At 42.8% G+C, this 23,264-nt stretch overlaps 1 protein-coding gene across 2 annotated transcripts; it reads right to left on the minus strand.

The window, feature by feature from the left end:
- Positions 1-797: 797 nt before the first annotated feature.
- On the minus strand, positions 798-12,377 carry LOC106588557 (E3 ubiquitin-protein ligase TRIM39-like). Of its 2 annotated transcripts, XM_014177691.2 has the most exons (3): positions 12,295-12,377; positions 9,080-9,165; positions 798-2,756 (listed from the first exon to the last, which is right to left on the minus strand). In XM_014177691.2, exon 3 carries the CDS (start codon positions 2,752-2,754, stop codon positions 1,078-1,080), a length of 1,677 nt encoding a protein of 558 aa, XP_014033166.1. In that variant the 5' UTR covers positions 2,755-2,756; positions 9,080-9,165; positions 12,295-12,377; the 3' UTR covers positions 798-1,077. The 2 variants fall into 2 exon arrangements, with proteins under 2 accessions (XP_014033166.1, XP_014033175.1); XM_014177700.2 differs by lacking the exon at positions 12,295-12,377 and having other exon boundaries at positions 9,080-9,289.
- Positions 12,378-23,264: the final 10,887 nt, after the last annotated feature.

The raw sequence follows: 23,264 nt of genomic DNA on the forward strand, positions 1-23,264 counted from the left end.
CAGGTCCGGGCTCTGGCTGGGCCACTCAAGGACATTCAGAGACGTGTCCTGAAGCCACTCCTGTGTTGTCTTGGCTGTGTGCTTAGAGTCGGTGTCCTGTTGGAAGGTGAACCTTCACCCCAGTCTGAGGTCCTGAGCACTCAAGAGCAGGTTTTCATCCATAATCTCTTTGTACTTTGCTCCGTACATCTTTTCCTCGATCCTGACTAGTCTCCCAGTTCCTGCCACTGAAAAACATCCCCACAGCATGATGCAACCACCACCATGCTTCACCGTAGGGATGGTGCCAGGTTTCCTCCAGACGTGACTCTTGACATTCAGGCCAAAGAGTTCAATTTTGGTTTCATCAGACCAGAAAATCTCTGGAACTCTGGAACTCTGGAGCTCTGTCAGAGTGACCATCGGGTTCTTGGTCACCTCCCTGACCAAGGCCCTTTTCCCCCAATTGCTCAGTTTGGCTGGGCGGCCAGCTCTAGGAAGAGTCTTGGTGGTTCCAAACTTCTTCCATTTAAGAATGATGGAGGCCACTGTCTTCTTGGGGACCTTCAATGCTGTAGAAATGTTTTGGTACCCTTCCCCAGATCTGTGCCTCGACACAATTCTGTCTCGGAGCTCTTCGGACAATTATTTTAACCTCATGGCTTGGTTTTTGCTCTGACATGCACTGTCAACTGTGAGACCTTATATAGACAGGTGTGTGCCTTTTCAAATCATGTCCAATCAATTGAATTTACCACAGGTGGACTCCAAACAAGTTGTAGAAACATCACAAAGGATGATCAATGGAAACAGGATGCATCTGATCTCAATTTAGAATCTCAAACCTGTTTTTTGCTTTGTCATTATGGGGTATTGTGTGTAGATTGATGAGGATAATTTTATTTTTTATCAATTTCAGAATAAATCTGTAACGTAACAAAATGCGGAAAAAGTCAAGGGGTCTGAATACTTTTTGAATGCACTGTATATTAGAATACACAAAATACACAGGAACAAAGAACAATATTACTAAATCTATGCATCTTCATCCTAATAGGAAGAAAACAAAGCAACACATGTTTTTAATGACAAACATCCCTAATGTAGCACTGGGCCAGTCATCTGACTGACAGGAGAGATGACCAGTGGGGCTATGTTTCTTTCACCATCAGGATACCCACAGTGGAAGTATGGATAGAGTTTCTCTGTGAATTTGTGGCCAGTGAAAGAGCAGATGTGAGATCTGGCAGTGGCATCAACATCATAAATGGAGACCCGACCCTCCTCATAATCCACAAACACCCCCACCTTCTGGGGCTTCCTTTTCAGGCTCAGCTGTACTTTGGGGTCATTAGCCTCATAGTAATTATTTGTACTCAGCCCCAAAGTCCACACTCCATCCTCATGGCTCAGTGGTAACCACCCCTGCCTATTGATGGATTCTGTGGCCACTCCTAAATCCCATTCAGTCTTGCCCTTCACCTGTACCTCATAGTAAGATTTCCCTGAGGAGAAGCCCTCCTTCCCCAGGACACTGTATATATAAGTAAACCTCTTTGGGTTATTTGAGAGATCCTGTGATTGGTCCCCACATCTCACTTGTTTCCCATCCACGGACAGGATTAGTTCAGGATATGCTGTATCAGGGTCCAGAGTCACATTCACTGCATACTGCAGAATCGTCATCTCAGCTTCACACAACTTCTTCAGCTCATTCTCCATCTCATTATGAAATCTCTTTACCTCACTTGTCAGTTTGTCTTCCAGCTGAGATACAGCTCTCTTCATGTACCCCATGTGCAGGTGGCTTTGAACACTGATCTCCGACCAGTCCTTGGCCTTTACAGGGAGACACCAGGATGGGGAGCTCTGGAGGAGTTGGAGATGGTCCTTGGTGTGTGTGAGCTGCCCCAGCTCAGAGCTTATCCTCTTCAGCTCAGTGATTTCTTGCTCCAGTTCTTTAATGATACCTTCAGCCCACTTCTCTGTAGCTTCTTGCTTCTGCTCAATCACACAAATTAGTTCATCCTTACATTTATCAATGGAGTGAACTAGAGCGGTGAAGATCTGTACTTTGTCAGACATCTCCCTCTCAGTGTGTTTTTTGCTGAGATCAACTGAGTGTTTGATCTCCTTAACCTTCTGCAGTCGCTCCTGAATCATCTGCTTCACTTGTGCCTCCGTCTTCCCAAGCTGAGACTTCCTTTGGTCATATTCTTCTTCCAGAGGTACGCTGTTGTGAGCCTTGTGGTCGGTCTCAGAGCAGAACTGACACACACATGTCTGGTCAGTCCTACAGAACAGCTCAAGGAGTTTGTTGTGCTTCTTACACATCCTGTCTTCAAGGTTCTTTACAGGGTTGATCAGTTGGTGTCTCTTCAGGGCTGGGGCTATCTGATGGGGCTCCAGATGAGTCTCACAGTATGAGGTCAGACAAACCATGCAGGACTTCAGAGCCTTGCGCTTCCTGCCAGTGCAGACATCACAGACCACTTCTCCAGGCTCTGTAGCGAAATCCTCTCTGTCTCTCACTATCAATACCTTAAAAAGTTCTGCAACTCCTCTGAGTGTTCTGTTGACATCCGGTTCAGGTCTTATGTGGAATATCTGCTTACACAGGGGACACTGGAACAGGCCCGTGCTATCCCAGTATCCTTTGATACAGGCCTTGCAGAAGTTGTGTCCACATGGGATGGAGACTGGGTCAGTGAACACATCCAGACAGATAGAGCACTGGAACTGCTCTTCAGACAGGAGACTGCTGGGGGATGCCATATCTGGAACACATAAAGAATATAAACTATAAAGAACCCCCAAAACATAGGCTAAATCAGTTATTGGAATGAGTCAACTTCAATATCTTTGCTTACTAAACATACAGTGCCCTTCAGAAAGTATTCATAACTCTTGACGTATTCCACATTTTGTTATGTTACAGCCTGACTTAAAAAATGATGAAATATATTTGTTTCTCACTCATCTACACACAATGCCCCATAATGACCAAGTGAAAACATGTTTTTAGACATTTTAGAAAATGTATTGAAAATGAAATGCACAATTATCACATCCCTGAGTCAATACATGTTAGAATCACCTTTAGCAGCGATTAAAGCTGTGAGTCTTTCTAGGTAAGTCACTAAGAGGTTTGCACACCCGGATTGTACAATATTGGCACATTATTATTAGAAAAAGTCTTATATATGTGACTCACCACCTGGATTCGGTCTTATGCATGTCACGTCCTGACCAGTATAAGGGTTATTTGTTATTGTAGTTTGGTCAGGACATGGCAGAGGGTATTTTGTTTATGTGGTTCGGGGTGGTGTTTTATGTAGTAGGGTGTTTGATTTATTATTTCCGGGTTATGTTCTAGGTTTGTATTTTCTATGTGGTCTCTAGTCTTTTGTATTTCTATGTCTAGTTTATTGGGGTTGGACTCTCAATTGGAGGCAGGTGTTTTCTAGTTGCCTCTGATTGAGAGTCCTATATATGGGAATGTGTTTGGTTAAGTGTTTGTGGGAGATTGTTTCTTGTTTTGCATGTGTGAGCCTGACAAGACTGTTTTGTTGTTCGTGCATTCTTCGTTTGTTATTTTGGTGTTCTCATTATTTAAAATAAATACAAGATGAGCATCCACATTCCTGCTGCGTTTTGGTCCTCCATTCCCGACGACAACCGTTACAATGCAACAAAATTTGAAATGACGTTTTTTACATTGGATAAAAGTAGAGACTCAGAGGTACAAAATGGTATATCATACTTGACTGCATTGTTGAGGAACGAAGGGAAAGTAATTCTGCTTTGAAAGTTGATAAACTTGAAACTCACTTTTGAGAAAATATCTAGTGAAGAGCTCCTCTTTGTCTACGCCCATTGTCTACACCCATTTAGCATCGTTACCCTCACCCCTCTCATTTCTCCCTGAGAGCGCACACTTGACACTCTGGCCGATGATTTGTTTACCTATGGATAACATGAAAACAACCTAACCAGCTCTGCTGGCAACAATTTCATTATGCTTTTTTGCAGACATTTACCGACACCGGCCATATTCAACGCGTGTTGTACACTTTAGCTTAAGACATGTAGCTAGCTAGCTAGGTAAACAATGAACCAAGCTAGGTAAAAACGTGTAAGATCACACAAGTGAATGTAGCCAGCCAGATAATGTTTGCTAGTTAAACAACAATGAACATCCTGTCGTTACTACCCTGCATGAATATGCTGGGAGCTAACCATCCAGGTTCAATGTTAACTAGCTAACATTAGGCTCTAACTAGCGAAGCAAACATCTGTGGGATACGAATAATAACGTCAGCTAGGGAGCCAGCCATCTAACTTTAGCTAGCTAGCTAACAGTACAATTTAGCTTGAATTGAAACCACTTTCTGTAAAAATTAGAAATGTGTTATATCTGAAAATGTAGCTAGCTATCTTACCTGTATACATCTTCATGCATGATGGACGCGTCTCCCTGTCACGGATGCCATGCCACAGTTGCCCTGTGTTATGGCATATTATTTTCAAGCCAATTTAAGTCAAAACTGTAACTAGGCCACTCAGAAACATTCAATGTCATCTTGGTAACGAACTCCAGTGTGTTTTAGGTTATTGTCCTGCTGAAAGGTGAATTTGTCTCCCAGTGTTTGTTGGAAAGCAGACCGAACCAGGTTTTTGTCTAGGCTTTTGCATATGCTTAGCTCTATTATGTTTATTTTTATCCCCAAAAACCTCCCCAGTCCCTTGCCGATGACAAGCATACACATAACATGATGCAGCCATCACCATGCTTGAAAATTTGAAGAGTGGTACTCAGTGATGTGTTGTGTTGGATTTGCCCCAAACATAACACTTTGTATTCAGGACATAAAGTTAATTTCTATGCCAATTTATTTGCGGTTTTACTTTAGTGCATTATTGCAAACAGGATGCATGTTTTGGAATATTTGTATTCTGTACAGGTGGCGCAGTGGTCTAAGACACTGCATCTCAGTACAAGTGGCTTCACTGCAGTACCTGGTTTAAATCCAGGCTGCATCACATCGATTGGAGTCCCATAGGGCGGCACACAATTGGCCCAACGTCGTCCAGGTTTAGCCGCGGTAGGCCGTCATTGTAAATAAGAATTTGTTCTTAACAGACTTTCCAAGTTAAATAAAGCTAAAAATAAATGAATTCCTTCTTTTCAATATGTCATTTAGGTTAGTATTGTGGAATATCTACAATGCTGTTGATCCATCCTCAGTTTTCTCCTATCACAGCCATTAACCTCTCTAGGGTAGGTGGCACCAAATCGTCCCACCTACGTAACAGCCAGTGTAATCCCGTGGCGCGTTATTCAAAAACCTCAAAAATGTAAAAACTTCAATTTTTCAAACATATGACTATTTTACACCATTTTAACCTGTTTGGGCTAGGGGGCAGTATTGAGAATTTTGGAAAAAATATGTGCCCATTTTTAACTGCCTCCTACACCAACTCAGAAGCTAGAATATGCATATTATTGTTCAGGTTTGGATAGAAAACACCCTAAAGTTTCTAAAACTGTTTGAATGGTGTCTGTGAGAATAACAGAACTCCTATGGCAGGCAAAAACCCGACAAGGTTTCATACAGGAAGTGGCCTGTCTGACAAGGAGTCGTGCGTCTTGCATCTGTTTATTGAAGAGTAAGGATCTTAGCTGTAACGTGACAATTCCCAGGGCTCCAATAGGCTCTCAGAACCCGGGAAAAACCTGAACGATGACGAGGCAGCCTCTGGCTGAAACAGATTATCGCCTTATCCAAGTGGCCGATCAGAGGACCATTGAATGAGGTGCGTGCACGATTCGCCCCCGTGGAGAAATTTCATTCGGCTGTTTAGCTTATTGCAGATTCCCGGTCGGAATATTATCGCTTTTCTACGAGATAAATGGCATAAAAATTGGTTTTAAACAGCGGTTGACATGCTTCGAAGTACGGTAATGGAATATTTAGACATTTTTTGTCACGCCATGCGCCATGTGGCCCCACTGAGTGTCTAGCGTTGAGTTTGAATATGCAAAACACATTTCCAATTCATACGTGCATAATACACACTTGTACATACAGTTGAAGTTGGAAGTTTACATACACCTTAGCCAAATACATTTGAACGCAGTTTCACAATTCCTTGACATTTAATCCTTGCAAAAATTCTGTCTTAGGTCAGTTAGGATCACCACTTTATTAAGAATGTGAAATATCAGAATAGAGAGAATGATTTATTTCAGCTTTTATTTCTTTCATCACATTCCCAGTGGGTCAGAAGTTTACATACAGTCAATTAGTATTTGGTAGCATTGCCTTTAAATTGTTTAACACCATGGGACCACGCAGCCGTCATACCGCTCAGGAAGGAGACGTGTTCTGTCTCCTAGAGATTAATGTACTTGGTGCGAAAAGTGCAAATCAATTCCAGAACAACAGCAAAGGACCTTGTGAAGATGCTGGAGGAAATGGGTACAAAAGTATCTATATCCACAGTAAAACGAGTCTTATATCGATATAACCTGAAAGGCTGCTCAGCAAGGAAGAAGCCTCTGTTCTAAAACCGCCATAAAAATGCCACACTACGGTTTGCAACTGCACATTGGGACAAAGATCTTACTTTCTGGAGAAATGTCTTCTGGTCTGATGAAACAAAAATAGAACTGTTTGGCCATAATGAACATCGTTACGTTTGGAGGAAAAAGGGGGAGGCTTGCAAGCCGAAGAACAGCATCTCAACCGTGAAGCACGGGGGTTGCAGCATCATGTTGTGGGGGTGCTTTGCTGCAGGAGGGACTGGTGCACTTCACAAAATAGATGGCATCATGAGGGAAGAAAATTATGTAGATATATTGAAGCAACATCTCAAGACATCAGTCAGGAAGTTAAAGCTTGGTCGAAAATGGGTCTTCCAAATGGACAATGACCCAAAGCATACTTCCAAAGTTGTGGCAAAAGGGCTTAACCTCTATGGGCTAGGTGGGACGCTTGCAAAAACTTCAATTTTTCAAACATATGACTATTTTACACCATTTTAAAGACAAGACTCTCGTTAATCTAACCACACTGTCCGATTTCAAAAAGGCTTTACAACGAAAGCAAAACATTAGATTATGTCAGCAGAGTACCCAGCCAGAAATAATCAGACACCCATTTTTCAAGCTAGCATATAATGTCACATAAACCCAAACCACAGCTAAATGCAGCACTAACCTTTGATGATCTTCATCAAATGACCTTCATCAGATGACAACCCTAGGACATTATGTTATACAATACATGCATGTTTTGTTCAATCAAGTTCATATTTATATCAAAAACCAGCTTTTTACATTAGCATGTGACTAGCATGTGACTAGCATTCCCACCGAACACTGCCAGTGAATTTACTAAATTACTCACGATAAACGTTCACAAAAAGCATAACAATTATTTTAAGAATTATAGATACAGAACTTCTCTATGCACTCGATATGTCCGATTTTAAAATAGCTTTTCTGTGAAAGCACATTTTGCAATATTCTCAGTAGATAGCCCGGCATCACAGGGCTAGCTATTTAGACACCCAGCAAGTTTAGCACTCACCAAAGTCAGATTTACTATAAGAAAAATGTTATTACCTTTGCGTGCTTCGTCAGAATGCACTCCCAGGACTTCTACTTCAATAACAAATGTTGGTTTGGTTCAAAATAATCCATAGTTATATCCAAACAGCGGCGTTTTGTTCGTGCGTTCAAGACACTATCCGAAAGAGTAAATAAGGCTGACGAGCATGGCGCAATTTGTGACAAAAAATTTCTAAATATTCCATTACCGTACTTCGAAGCATGTCAACCGCTGTTTAAAATCAATTTTTATGCCATTTTTCTCATTAAAAAAGCAATAATATTCCGACCGGGAATCTGCGTTTAGGTAAACAGACGAAAGAAAATAAAGCATTCGGTCGACTCGGGCACGCGCCTAAGCCCATAGTACTCTGATCGGCCACTTGCCAAAAGCGATAATGTGTTTCAGCCAGAGGCTGCCTCGATATCGTTCAGCTTTTTCCCGGGCTCTGAGAGCCTATGGGAGCCGCAGGAAGTGTCACGTTAGAGCAAAGATCCTCAGTCTTCAATTAAAAGAGCCAAGATGAAACACAATATGTCAGACAGGCCACTTCCTGCATGGAATCTTCTCAGGTTTTGGCCTGCCATAGGAGTTCTGTTATACTCACAGACACCATTCAAACAGTTTTAGAAACTTTAGGGTGTTTTCTATCCAAAGTCAATAATTATATGCATATTCTAGTTACTGGGCAGGAGTAGTAACCAGATTAAATTGGGTACGTTTTTTATCCGGCCGTGTCAATACTGCCCCCTAGCCCTAACAGGTTAAACTCTGTGTTTAAAAGTCATCATTGGCCTCATGTTGAAATCCCTGAGCAGTTTCATTCCTCTCCGGCAACTGAGTTTGTTAGGAAGAATGCCTGTATATTTCTATTGACTGGGTGTATTGGTACACCATCCAAAGTGTAATTAATAACTTCACCATGCTCAAAGGGATATTCAATGTTTTTTTTTTTACCCATCTACCAATAGGTACCCTTCTTTGCGAGGCATTGGAAAACCTCGCTGGTCTTTGTGGTTGAATCTATGCTTGAAATTCACTGCACGAGTGAGTGACCTTACAGATACAGTAATTGTGTGAGACATTTATTATTGCAGAGTGAGTCCATGTAATTTATTATGTGACTTGTTAAGCACATGTTTACTCCAGAAATTATGTAGGCTTTCCATAACTTTTGAATACAAGACATTTCAGCTTTTCATATGTAATTGATTTGTAAAAATTCTAAAAACATGCACTACTGTCTGTAACACAACTTAAAAGTCAAGGGATGTGAATACTTTCTGAAGGCACTGTATATAGAGTAGTAATAACTGTACATTTATTCCGATTTAGAGTAGTTAGTCACATTGACCTGATATGGAACATATTGAAACGGTACGGTATGTTTTAGGATTTTATATAGAAATTCTTTTTTTTGCTAAAGACAAACAAGTAAAAACAGGTTTGGAAACAGAAAGGGCTGTGATTATCTCTTTACTCACGTTCGCTTGTGTGTGTGAATGTGTCTGTGTGGACACTGCTCTCTCCGCAACTCTGGTCCTAGTAGTGCAGCTGTGTAAAAAAGCCTCTGAAGATAAGACAAGATGTGTTACATTCCACTTCTATCAAGTCTCTGATGCTCCTTACCATCAGTCGAGTGACAGAATACCTGCATTGCAATGCTTTACTGTAAGTCTGTATTTCCTGCTAGCGTGATTCATAGATCACGCCCTTATGTAATTTCAATCAAATCAAACTTTATTAGTCACATGCACCGAATACAACAGGTAGACCTTACAGTGAAATGCTTACTTACGAGCCCCCAACCAACAATGCCATTTAAAAAAATATGGACAAGAATAAGAGATAAACGTAACAAGTATTTAAAGAGCAGCAGTAAAACAACAATAGCGAGACTACAGTATACACAGGGGGGTACCGATACAGAGTCAATGTGCGGGGGCACCGGTTAGTGGAGGTAGTATGTACATGTAGGTAGAGTTATTGAAGTGACTATACATAGATGACAACAGAGATTAGCAGCGGTGTAAAAATGGGGGGGCGTTAAGGAGTCTTATGGCTTGGGAGTAGAAGCTGTTTAGAAGTCTCTTGGACCTAGACTTGGCGATCCGGTACTGCTGCCGTGCGGTAGAGAGAACAGTCTATGACTAGGGTTCGCTGGAGTCTGACAATTTTAGGGCCTTCCTTTGACACCGCCTGGTATAGAGGTTCGCACTACCCTCTGTAGTGCCTTGCGGTCAGAGGCCGAGAAGTTGCCATACCAGGCAGTGATGCAACCAGTCAGGATGCTCTCGATGGTGCAGCTGTAGAACCTTCTGAGGATCTGAGGACCCATGCCAAATCTTTTCAGTCTCCCGAGGGGGAATAGGTTTTGTTGTGCCCTCTTCACGACTGTCTTGGTGTGCTTGGACCATGTTAGTTTGTTGGTGATGTGGACACCAAGGAACTTGAAGCTCTCAACCTGCTCCTCTGCAACCCTGTCAATGAGAATGGGGCGTGATCGGTCCTCTTTTTCCAGTCCTACACAATCATCTCCTTTGTCTTGATCACATTGAGGGAGAGGCTGTTGTCTTGGCACCACACGGCCAGGTCTCTGACCTCCTCCCCTATAGGCTGTCTCGTCACTGTTGGTGATCAGGCCTACCACTGTTGTGTCATCGACAAATTTAATGATGGTGTTGGAGTCGTGCCTGGCTATGCAGTCATGAGTGAACAGGGAGTACAGGAGGGGACTGAGCACGCACCCCTGAGGGGCCCCTGTGTTGAGGATCAGCGTGGCGGATGTGTTGTTACCTACCCTTAACACCTGGGGCGGCCCGTCAGGAAGTCCAGGATCCAGCTGCAGAGGGAGGTGTTTAGTCCCAGGATCCTTAGCTTATTGATGAGCTTTGAGGGCACTATGGTGTTGAACGCTGAGCTGTAGTCAATGAATAGCATTCTCATATAGGTTTTTCTTCTGTCCAGGTGGGAAAGGGCAGTGTGGAGTGCAATAGAGATTGCATCATCTGTGGATCTGTTGGGGCGGTATGCAAACTGGAGTGGATCTAGGGTTTCTGGGATAATGGTGTTGATGTGAGCCATGACCAGCCTTTCAAAGCACATCATGGCTACAGACGTGAGTGCTACGGGTTGGTAGTCATTTAGGCAGGTTACCTTAGTGTTCTTGGGCACAAGGACTATGGTGGTCTGCTTGAAACATGTTGGTATTACAGACTCGGTCAGGGAGAGGTTGAAAATGTCAGTGAAGACACTTGCCAGATGGTCAGCGAATACTCGCAGCACACGAATGTTGTGAATGTTGACCTGTTTAAAGGTCTTACTCACATCGGCTGCGGAGAGTGTGATCACACAGTCTTCTAAAACAGCTGGTGCTCTCATGCATGTTTCAGTGTTATTTTCCTCAAAGCGAGCATGGAAGTAGTTTAGCTCGTTTGGTAGGCTTGTGTCATTGGGCAGCTCTCGGCTGTGCTTCCTTTGTAGTCTGTAATGGTTTGCAAGCCCTGCCGCATCCGACGAGCATCAGAGCCGGTATAGTATTATTCAATCTTAATCCTGTATTGATACTTTGCCTGTTTGATGGTTCATCGGGAGGGCATAGAGGGATTTCTTATACGCTTCTGGGTTAGAGTCCCGCTCCTTGAAAGCAGCAGCTCTACCCTTTAGCTCAGTGCGGATGCTGCCTGTAATCCATGGCTTCTGGTTGGGGTATGCACGTACTGTCACTTTGGGGATGACGTCATCAATGCGCTTATTGATGAAGCCAATGACTGATGTGGTGTACTCTTCAAAGCTATCGGAGGAATCCCGGAACATATTCCAGTCTGTGCTAGCAAAACAGTCCTGTAGCTTAGCATCTGCTTCATCTGACCACTTTTTTATTGATCTAGTCACTGGTGCTTCCTGCTTGAATTTTTGCTTGTAAGCAGGAATCAGGAAGATAGAATTATGGCACTTCATGGCTACAGATATGAGTGCTATGGGTCGGTAGTCATTTAGGCAGGTTACCTTAGTGTTCTTGGGCACAAGGACTATGGTGGTCTGCTTGAAACATGTTGGTATTACAGACTCGGACAGGGAGAGGTTGAAAATGTCAGTGAAGACACTTGCCAGATGGTCAGCGAATGCTCGCAGCACACGTCCTGGTAATCCGTCAGGCCCTGTGGCCATGTGAATGTTGACCTGTTTAAAGGTCTTACTCACATCGGCTGTGGAGAGCGTGATCACACAGTCTTCTAAAACAGCTGGTGCTCTCATGCATGTTTCAGTGATCAGATTTGCCAAATGGAGGGCAAGGGAGAGCTTTGTATTTGTCTCTGTGTGTGGAGTAAAGGTGGTCCAGAGTTTGTTTCCCTTCTGGTTGTACACGTGACATGCTGATAGTAATTTGGTAAAACAGAATTAAGTTTCCCTGCATTAAAGTCCCCGGCTACATGGAGCGTCATCTCTGAGTGAGCGTTTTCTTGTTTGCTTATGGCGAAATACAGCTCATTCAATGCTGTCTTAGTGCCAGCCTCTGACTGTGGTGGTATGTAAACAGCTACGAAAAATACAGATGAAAACTCTCTAGGTAGATAGTGTGGTCTACAGCTTATCATGAGATACTCTACCTCAGGCGAGCAATAGCTCGAGACTTCCTTAGTTATCGTGCACCAGCTGTTATTTACAAAAATACATAGTCTGCCGCCCCTTGTCTTACCAGACACGGCTGTTCTATCCTGCCGGTATAGCGTGTAACCAGCCAGCTGTATGTTGATAGTGTCGTCGTTCAGCCACGACTCTGTGAAGCATAAGATGTTACAGTTTTTAATGTCCCGTAGGTAGTTTAATCTTCCGCGTAGCTTGTCGATTTTATTCTCCAAAGATTGCACGTTTGCTAGCAGAATGGAGAGAAGTGGGGTTTATTCGATCGCCTACGAATTCTCAGAAGGCAGCCCACCCTTTGGCCCCTTTTTCAATTTACCTGTTCTTTAAAACCCTTTTGCACCATTCCCGATATGGCTTCACCTTTCAGGTATGAAAACCAGCTTTAAAAGATGAGGGAAGGCCAAAACTGTAATGTTGGAAAAAAAATCTGGTTAAACAACAGTTTCCCAGTCTTATAAAAATGAAGTAGTTTATGGGTAAAACAGGAAATAACGGCATAGTATAAAAATACTTATATTTTTGGCATGTATCAAGTCTGTTTGAGGAGATGAGGTGGGGGAGGCTCATTGTTATGGCAAGGTGTGTCAACAGCTCTCTGGATTAACGAGACATTGGCATCACTCAAGACCTGAACATGTAACTCATGTGGTTGGAGGTGAAGTTGGAGGTGAAGCATGGTTGGAGGTGAAGGAGTGAAGATCCTGATCAATAAGGGGAAAGCTAGTTGAGTGCTGAGTAATCGGAGACGCTGAAGGAGGAAGTATTCTGTTTTTTTATTTATTTTCGCAGCTTAGTAGAAAACACTTCCTCTGTCACGCTCTGACCTAAGAGAGCTGTTTTTCTCTCTTTAGTTAGAATGCCCACCCATATCACACCCTGACCTGTTTAGTTCTTGTTTTTCTATTTCTATGTTGGAGTTTTGGGATGATCTCCAATTAGAGGCAGCTGGTTCACGTTGTCTCTAATTGGAGATCATATTTAAGTAGGGTTTTTTTCTATTGTGTTTTGTGGGTAGTTGTTTTCCGATTTGTTGTCTGTTGCCTGATGGAACTGTTTGTTGTCGTTTTGTTTCTTTGTAAAAGTGTTTAGTTTTCATTAAAGAATAATCATGAGCACTCAACACACCGTGCCTTGGTCCCCTCTATACGATGCACATTACATCCTCTTTGCATTTGTAGCTGTTATGCAAAAATTTGTTTTCAGTCAGTTGAGTCTTGCAAGGCTGTACGGGATCCACATAGCTACCATTGTCAGTTAGAATTTTCTGGCTAAGCCTGTTTTGATTACCTCATGAAAGGTGCAAGAACAATGTTTTTTTCTGCAGTAGGCCTCCCCCGTTGGGGGAATGCTTGAACACTGTCCTCCTAACCTGATAAGGAAGAATACAATCCTCCGGCCGGTCTCAGAAGACTCAGAAATTCTCCTTTGTTTGCTGCTCATGCACAGTTTGACATCACCTCAGATAATAAAACCTCCAGTCTCCTTCCCCTTTATACTCTACCATCACCATACAGTCTGATGTATTTCAGCACGGCATTGTCAGTTTGCTTTTAAACTGACAGGTGCTTGACCCACAAACGCTTGATGCATTTTGGTGAGGCTGTCAGGAGTCCTTTATGCAGTCAGAACCACCAAGTTATAGTGGATTTCCATACAATAGATGACCATTTACTGATAATGAATTTAAGTAATTTAATAGTCAGTCAAAGGAGACATTTGAATAGAGTTACTATTGCAGTCCTTTGGCATTGTAGTGTATTAATATATGTTTTTCAGTGAACAGATGTCATGCTGTCCTTCACACTGTAATGTATTAATCATACGAGTCAGATTGTTGTACTTATGGGGGAAAGTGATCACAATTGGCACGCGCATAAAAATTCATTAAAGAAGTTTCGTCAAAAAATGTGAGTGTGTGTGTGGGTGCGTGTATGGTTGTTGGCCCCACTTCTGAAATTCTCTGTAAAAATCCACTAAAAGCAAGAGACATGACAACTAATCCTAATAAATTAAATCAATAACAAATAAACCAATAACTGCTCCAACTTGTTCTCTGCATCCCTGATTCCCAAACCTCATTACTGGCCTGAAAAAGCCACAACAATAAGAACGCGATGTACAAGGGCAGAGAACGGTGAAACCACTCTCAATACCGCCACAACACAGGCCCTCCAACCCTCCCCGACTCATCTAATTAACACTACGGCTCCACTGAATAGAAGGCAGCCCCCCTGTGTTAATGCTGTGAAAAGAGCAGTGGATCAGCAGAACAGAGGGTCAACACAACACTGCTGTTGTGAACCAGGCTCCCTAATGGCTGGTGTGCCCAGGTGAGAAAGGGGTAAATGTTATTTACCCAAGGACACCCTGTATCAGTCGAAATGGTGACCATGTCTCACTCACCTACCCATCTGGAGACATTGTTGATCTGAAAAATCGATTTACTACGACTGTGATATGAGGTTGTCTCGCTTAGCTATCGAATGTACTAATTGTCAGTCGCTCTGCTAAATGTCTGAAACCTAAATGTATGTGTGGGGTACAGAGATGAGGTAGTCGTTCAAAAATCATGTTACCCACTATTGTTGCACACAGAGTCCATGTAACTTATTATGTGACTTGTTAAGCACATTTTTACTCGCAAACTTATTTAAGCTTGCCATAACAAAGGGGCCGAGTACTTATTGACTCAAGACATTTCAGCTTTTATTAATATGTAAGACATTTCAGCTTTTATTAATTTGTAAGACATTCTAAAAACATTATTCCACTTTGACATCCATTTAAAATTCTGTCTAACACAACAACATTTGGAAAAAGTCGAGGGGTGTGAATTATTTCTGAAGTCACTGTATATAAAGTAGTAACAACTGTAAATTCATTCAGATTTAGAGTAGTTAGTCACATTGACCTGATATGGAACATATTGAAACTGTACGGTATGTTTCCGCATTTTGTATACAATTATTTTTTTTGTTGTTGCCTAAAGACAAACAAGTTAAACAGGTGAGGACACAGAAAGGGCTGTGACTAACTCTTTACTCACCTTCGCTTGTGTGTATGACTGTGTCTGTGTGGACAACGCTCTCTCCGCAACTCTGAGTCCTAGTAGTGCAGCTGTGTAGAAAAGCCTCTGAAGACAAGACAAGAGGTGTTACATTCCACTTCTATCAACTCTCTGATCTTCCTTACCATCAGCCGAGTGACAGAATACCTGCATTGCAATGCTTTACTGTAAGTCTGTATTTCCTGCTAGTGAAGTTAACCGCTCATATCTCATGCCATTATGTCATATCAATGTACCGGTTCTTTAAAACCCTTTTGCACCATTCACAATATGGCTTCACCTTTCAGGTATGAAAACCAGCTTTAAAAGATGAGGGAAGGCATAGCCTTTTACACCAAAACTGTAATATGGGGGGGGGAAATCTGGTTAAATAACCTCATTTTACATTTAAAATGCTAAAACAGCAAAGGACCTGAAGAACAAGGTTTAGTGACATAGTCCTGTTGGGCAGAGACAACACGATGAAGAGTTCAGGTAAAGAGGCAAATAATTAGCTGACAAGGATGGAGTAGTCTAGGCAATGACTGGAACATGCCTGTGAACTGGTGTTCTTGACCAAGAACCCCATACAGGTCTATGAAAACATCTACCTTCTACATGCACATGCAGTGTAAATGTTATGATCTGTGCTTGACTTGGGCAGGAGCTCACCGGAACTGAGTACCGGCACCTCAAATGTTCTACTGCTTGAGGTCCTGTTCCTCATAGAATATTACCTCGAAAGTTGTGGAACTCCTGCACCTAAATATAAACAGTACCGGCACCCAAAATGAGTACCGGAACCTAAGTTGAGCACTGGCTATACTCAGTCTTTGAGGAGTGAATTACTCTTGTTTTTTTTTTCAATCCAAAGACATTCTACCAACGATCAATCATAGGATAGCAATCAATTTATTCAAATGTACTGTATTACGTTCTCCCCTTGGGTGTAGCTCGTCTGAGGAGGAGACGTAAATGCCTGGGCCTAAACACACCAGGTAAACCAGATGAAAGGGGAAGAAAGGTGGGGTGTAATGAGCAAAAATAACCAGACCACAACTCACTGTTAGCCCTCAGGGGATGTTTAGTAAAGTAATTAAACAACAATATAAAACACCCATAAAGAAATCAGTAAGAAAACAAAAACTAACAACCACAACAAGGGAAGGTAAGAGAAGGGAATGTTTGGGATCAGGGTCCAAGTAATGAAAATAAACAAAAGGTCCCTCCTCTTCTACACACCTAATCCTTCCTAACACACTCTAAACCCTAGCCCACTGTCCTACCTGGTTCCAAGAAAATATAAGGGTGACACCCGCCCACCTAACCTAGTGTATAAAACAATGGGTTATCTACGTGGGAATGTACACCCATGGGCAGATCTACCTTTTCCCTTCTCCAGGACCTAGGTAGGGTGGAGTACCTCAAGAGGACAGGCTGAAACACAAACAAAGATAAATTAAAACAAATCATCAAATAATCAAACAAAACAAGTGTCCTCTCTCTCTCCCCCTCTATTCTTCTCTTCTCACACGGCAAACAGATATCCCCTCTGTAATCAGCTACAGCCACACCCCCCATCGTTAGCTGCAACTCGGTACACCTGTAAGGCCCAGGACACAAACACACTAACAGGGGAAAATGGGGAACAAGAAAAACGTAACACGTAACATACTGGTACGGAACATGTAGACTGTAGTTCACATTTTATTACATGAGTGGTGCCTAATGGTGCCTAATGGCCAAGGTATAACAAGTGTTTGCAGAGAGTGATATAATTGGGTCACTCACTCACACACTGGTTGAATCAACGTTGTTTCTACGTCATTTCAATGAAATGGTGGAACCAACGTGGAATAGAAGTTGAATTGACGTCTGTGCCCAGTGGGTATGTTACGCCTTCTCACCCTACCTTTCAATCAAAACCTCCTGTCTAGATGAATCAGTATCTGGCTCAAATTGTCTAGAAAATAAGTCATTGTGAAATTGTGTGTTCCCAAATAAAAATGCAGATTTAGATATTACCCTGCTTTGAGTTGAAGGGAGCTATACTTTCGATTTAGCCTTCCCACATAGTGCTGTATATGTATATTCTCTGACAGGTAGGTAGGGAGAGGCTGGGCACAGGCCTGGGAAACTGTGACCTCCAGGCACCCACGTGCTAAGGAATTACTTTGGCATAGTCACGTTGCTCACACACACAACCCTCTGTTGCTTCGGAACTAACGCCAGTTCTTGTGAGTCAGGCTCACACAGCATATACAAAAATATGGGTTGTGTGTGTATGCTAATCTATGCTGCTGTGTCTCTTTCGCTCTGGTCGTGCTGTGCTGGTCTTAGTCTGGACTTAGTCTGGTCCACTGGACCACGAGTTGAACCACTGTTAGGTCAGCAGGTCACCGTCGAAGTTGGATTTGTGACACGTCCAATGGCTGTTAAGAAGGAAACAGTTGAGTTCCTCTGAACACCACGCTATTCTATTATCTTCATTCCTCCTCCATTGTTCTTCTGCAATAGCCCAGAGCCTTATCCAATCCCACTGAATGTTTTGGAGTTGAACCAAAAGACACAGCCAGGTGCCTTGTCTCATCATCGTTACTTACTGTCAACTGGCCACATGCCATAGTAAAATCCACATTGTCAAAATGACTGCTTATTATTTTAGGCCAATAATCTGTAAATATTCTATTGTTGATATGTTAGGATGGGAAATGGGACCTGTCAGGTTGAAAAGTCATTAGTGACTCCCACCTCCCTCTTCAGGGCCACTTTATTAACCCTGCGGTATCAGAAAATGGCTAAAAGAAAGTCCGGTGAAATGGTCTCAATCACATAAAGAGCATGGTGTTGTCTGAATAGACGAGTCCAACTGCAGTTTGTGCACCTTGAACAATAAGGTGTGCCAAGGTTGTGCGTGTGTGTGTGTGTGCACATGCACGTGTGTGTGTGTAGATGGCACACTGACTGAAGAGACTTGGTAAGAGGATGCCAAGTGGAGCAGAGGTGTCCTCTTACCCAGAAAGCAGCTTGACTAGTCAACCCATTCCCAGAGTAATGCATGCTAATGAAAGCCTGCTGCTGACTAAATGTGCCCCCACACTCAGTACTCAACACACAGCTGGCTTTCACATGAGGCAGACTTTGTACCATTGAATAATTTGTCAGGGTGGAATAAAAAATCTGAAAGATTTGTATGAAGTACAATTTAATTCCTTCTTGACCCATTTTAAATGTTCCCATAATGTATGGAATGTATGGAATTTCACTGTAAATATGTGCATTGACTTTGCAAATTAGATGAAAGAAAATACATAGGTAAATGCATTCTAAATGATGGAATTGGTAACCAATGATCTAACCCAAAAGAGGTGAGGTAGATTGCAAAATACTGATGAATTTGGACCATCATTGGGAGTAAGACTCAAGCCACACAGCATATTCTCTTATGAAACATATCGTTTTTGACAACAAGGTTCACCAACAGCACGCCTTAAACCAAGCTTAAAAAGAGATTAAACATCTAAAACGATTTTCTGCACTCCCCACAGGGTTGGCCGACCAGCGGCTGTGTGTCCTCACAGCAGGGGAAGAGGGTTAACAGGCACCATGCTGGGTACCAGATCAAACAGAGACGCATGTATAGAGGACACAGGGCGGGGTTCCTCGTAAGGATCTGCCGACGGCGAGTGGGAAGTCTGCAAGTCTGCAAGTCTGCCCTTACCATCAGTCTTACTTGCCAATGTACAATCATTGGACAATAAATTACATTAGGTACGATAATGAATATCCAACCAACAGGACATCAAAAACTGTAATATTTTATGTTTCACCGAATCGTGGCTGAATGACGACATGGATAACTTTCAGTCGCCGGGATATACACTGCACCGGCTAGATAGAACAGCACACTCCGGTAAGACGAGGGGGGGGGGGTCTGTGTATATTTGTAAACAACAGCTGGTGCACAAAATCTAAGGAAGTCTCTAGATTTTGCTCTCCTGAGTAGATTATCTCATGATTAGCTGTAGACCTGTAACGCCCTGGCCATAGAGAGGGGTTTTTGTTCTTTATTTTGGTTAGGCCAGGGTGTTACATTGGGTGGGCGTTCTATGTTCATTTTTCTATGTTTTTGTATTTCTTTGTTTTGGGCCGTGTGTGGCTCCCAATCAGGCACAACTGTAGTTCATTGTTGCTTATTGGGAGTCACACATAAGTAGCCTGGTTTTCCTTTGGGTTTTTGTGGGTGATTGTCTTCTGTTAGTGTGTTTTCCTGACAGGACTGTTTTGCTGTCGTTTTTGTTTATTTTTGTAAAGTGTTCTCTTTTTCATTAAATACCAAAGATGAACACATCCTCCGCTGCACCTTGGTCTAATTCTGACGACGGCCGTTACAAGACCACACTATTTGCCAAGAGATTTTTCATCTTCATTTTCTTTGTGGCTGTTTATTTACCACCACAGACGGCTGCTGGTACTAAGACCGCACTCAGTCAGCTGTATAAGTAAATAAGCAAACAGGAAACCGCTCACCTAGAGGCGGCGCTCCTAGCGGCCAAGGACTTTAATGCAGGGAAACTTAAATCAGTTTTACCTCATTTATATCAGCATCTTAAATATGCAACCTGAGGGAAAAAAAATTCTAGATCACTGTTACTCCACACACATAGACTCGTACAAAGCTCTCCCTCGCACTCCATTTGGCAAATCTGACCATAATTCTATCCTCCTGATTCCCGCTTACAAGCAAAAATTCAAGCACGAAGCACCAGTGACTCGGTCTATAAAAAAAAAATGGTCAGATGAAGCAGATGCTAAACTACAGGACTGTTTTGCTAGCACAGACAGGAATATGTTCTGGGATTCTTCCAATGGCATTGAGGAGTACACCACATCAGTCACTGGCTTCATCAATAAGTGCTTCGAGGACGTTGTCCCCACAGAGACTGTACGTATATACCCCAACCAGAAGCCATGGATTACAGGCAGCATTCGCACTGAGCTAAAGGGTAGAGCTGCCGCTTTCAAGTTCTCTAACCCGGAAGTTTATGAGAAATCCTACTATGCCCTCCGATGAACCATCAAACAGGAAAAGCGCCAATACAGGACTAAGATTGAATCGTACTACACCGGCTCCGACGCTCGACGGATGTGTCAGGGCCTGCAAACTATTACAGACTACAAAGGGAAGCACAGCCACGAGCTGCCCAGTGACACGAGCCTAAAGCTAAATCACTTCTATGCTCGCTTCGAGGCAAGCAACACTGAGGCATGCATGAGAGCATCAGCTGTTCCAGATGACTGTGTGATCACTCTATCCGTAGCCGACGTGAGTAAGACCACAAGGCTGCTGGGCCAGACGGATTACCAGGACTTGTGCTCCAGGCATGTGCTGACCAACTGGCAGGTGTCTTCACTGACATTTTCAACATGTCCCTGATTGAGTCTACAGTACCAACATGTTTCAAGCAGACCACCATAGTCTCTGTGCCCAAGAACACAAAGGTAACCTGCCTAAATGACTACAGACCGATAGCGCTCAAGTCCGTAGCCATGAAGTGCTTTGAAAGGCTGGTAATGGCTCACATTAACATCATTATCCCAGAAACCCTAGACCCACTTTAATTTGCATACCACCCCAACAGATCCACAGATGATGCAATCTCTATTGCACTCCACAGTGCCCTTTCCCACCTGGACAAAAGGAACACCTACGTTAGAGTGTTATTCATTGACTACAGCTCAGCATTCAACACCATAGTGCCCTCAAAGCTCATCAATAAGCTAAGGATCGTGGAACTAAACACATCCCTCTGCAACTGGATCCTGGACTTCCTGACGGGCCACCCCCAGGTGGTGAGGGTAGGTAGCAACACATCTTCCACACTGATCCTCAACACTGGAGCCCCTCAGGGGTGTTTGTTCAATCCCCTCCTATCCTCCCTGTTCACCCACGACTGCATAGCCAGGCATGACTCCAACACCACCATTAAGTTTACAGATGACACAACAGTGGTTGGCCTGATCACCGACAACGACGAGACAGTCTATATGGAGGAGGTCAGAGATCTGGCAGGGTGGTGCCAGAACAACAACCTATCCCTCAACGGTATCAAGACAAAGGAGATGATTGTGGACTACAGGAAAAGGAGGACCGAGCACACCCCCATTCTCGTCTGTGGTGGAGCAGGTTGAGAGCTTCAAGTTCCTTGGTGTCCACATCACCAACAAACTAGAATGGTCCAAACACACCAAGACAGTTGTGAAGAGGGCACGACAAAACCTATTCCTTCTCAGGAGACTGAACAGATTTGGCATGGGTCTTCAGATCCTCAAAAGGTTCTACAGCTGCAACATCTAGAGCATCCTGACTGGCACTACAGAGGGTAGTGGGTAGTGAGTACGGCCCAGTACATCACTGGGGCTAAGCTGCTTGCCATCCAGGACCTCTTCACCAGGCGGTGTCAGAGAAAGGCCATAAAATTGTCAAAGACCCCAGACACCACTGTTATAGACTGTTCTCTCTGCTACCGCATGGCAAGCGGTACCAGAGCGCCAAGTCTAGGACCAAAAGGCTTCTCAACAGCTTTTTCCCCCAAGCCATAAGACTCCTGAACAGTTAATGAAATGGCTACCCGGACTATCTGCATTGTGTCCCTGACTTAAAAATTGCACTGTTGGTTAGGGCTTGTAAGTAAGCATTTCACTGTAAGGTCTACTACACCTGTTGTGTTCAGCGCACATGACAAATAAACTTTGATTTGATTTGAACACACTGTCCTCATCTATCTATCTATCTATCTATCTATCTATCTATCTATCTATCTATCTATCTATCTATCTATCTATCTATCTATCTATCTATCTATCTATCTATCTATCTATCTATCTATCTATCTATCTATCTATCTATCTATCTATCTATCTATCTATCTATCTATCTATCTATCTATCTATCTATCTATCTATCTATCTATCTATCTATCTATCTATCTATCTATCTATCTATCTATCTATCTATCTATCTATCTATCTATCTATCTATCTATCTATCTATCCAAGGGGCTTTATTGGCATGGGAAACATATGTTAACATTGCCAAAGCAAGTGAGGTGAATAATATACAACACAATAAAAATGAACAGTAAACATTACACTCACAGAAGTTCCAAAAGAATAAAGACATTACAAATGTCATATTATGTATATATACAGTGTTGTAACGATGTACAAATGGTTAAAGTACAAAAAGGAAAATAAATAAGCATAAATATGGGTTGTATTTACAATGGTGCTTGTTCTTCACTGGTTGACCTTTTCTTGTGGCAACAGGTCACAAATCTTGCTGCTGTGATGGCACACTGTGGCATTTCACCCAGTAGATATGGGAGTTTATCAAAATCGGTTTTGTTTTCGAATTCTTTGTGGATCTGTGTAATCCGAGGGAAATATGTGTCTCTAATATGGTCATACATTGGGCAGGAGGTTAGGAAGTGCAGCTCAGTTTCCACCTCATTTTGTGGGCAGTGTGCACATAGCCTGTCTTCTCTTGAGAGCCAGGTCTGCCTGGCAGCAAGGCTATGCTCACTGAGTCTGTACATAGTCAAAGCTTTCCTTAAGTTTGGGTCAGTCACAGTGGTCAGGTATTCTGCCACTGTGTACTCTCTGTTTAGGGCCAAATAGCATTCTAGTTCGCACTATTTTTTGTTAATTCTTTCCACGGCTCTTTTCTGGATTTTGATAATTAGTGGGTATCAGCCTAATTCTCCTCTGCATGCATTATTTGGTGTTCTACGTTGTACACAGAGGATATTTTTGCAGAACTCTGCATGCAGAGTCTCAATTTGGTGTTTGTCCCATTTTGTGAATTCTTGGTTGGTGAGCGGACCTCAGACCTCACAACCATAAAGGGCAATGGTTCTATAACTGATTGAAGTATTTTTAGCCAGATCCTAACTGGTATGTTGAATTTTATGTTC

This window comes from Salmo salar, chromosome ssa02 (assembly GCF_905237065.1).
Source record: "Salmo salar chromosome ssa02, Ssal_v3.1, whole genome shotgun sequence".
Lineage (NCBI taxonomy): Eukaryota > Metazoa > Chordata > Actinopteri > Salmoniformes > Salmonidae > Salmo > Salmo salar.

Excerpts from the sequence above, each read along its gene's own strand:
- LOC106588557 (XM_014177691.2), bottom strand. The coding sequence starts at position 2,754 with ATGGCATCCCCCAGCAGTCTCCTGTCTGAAGAGCAGTTCCAGTGCTCT.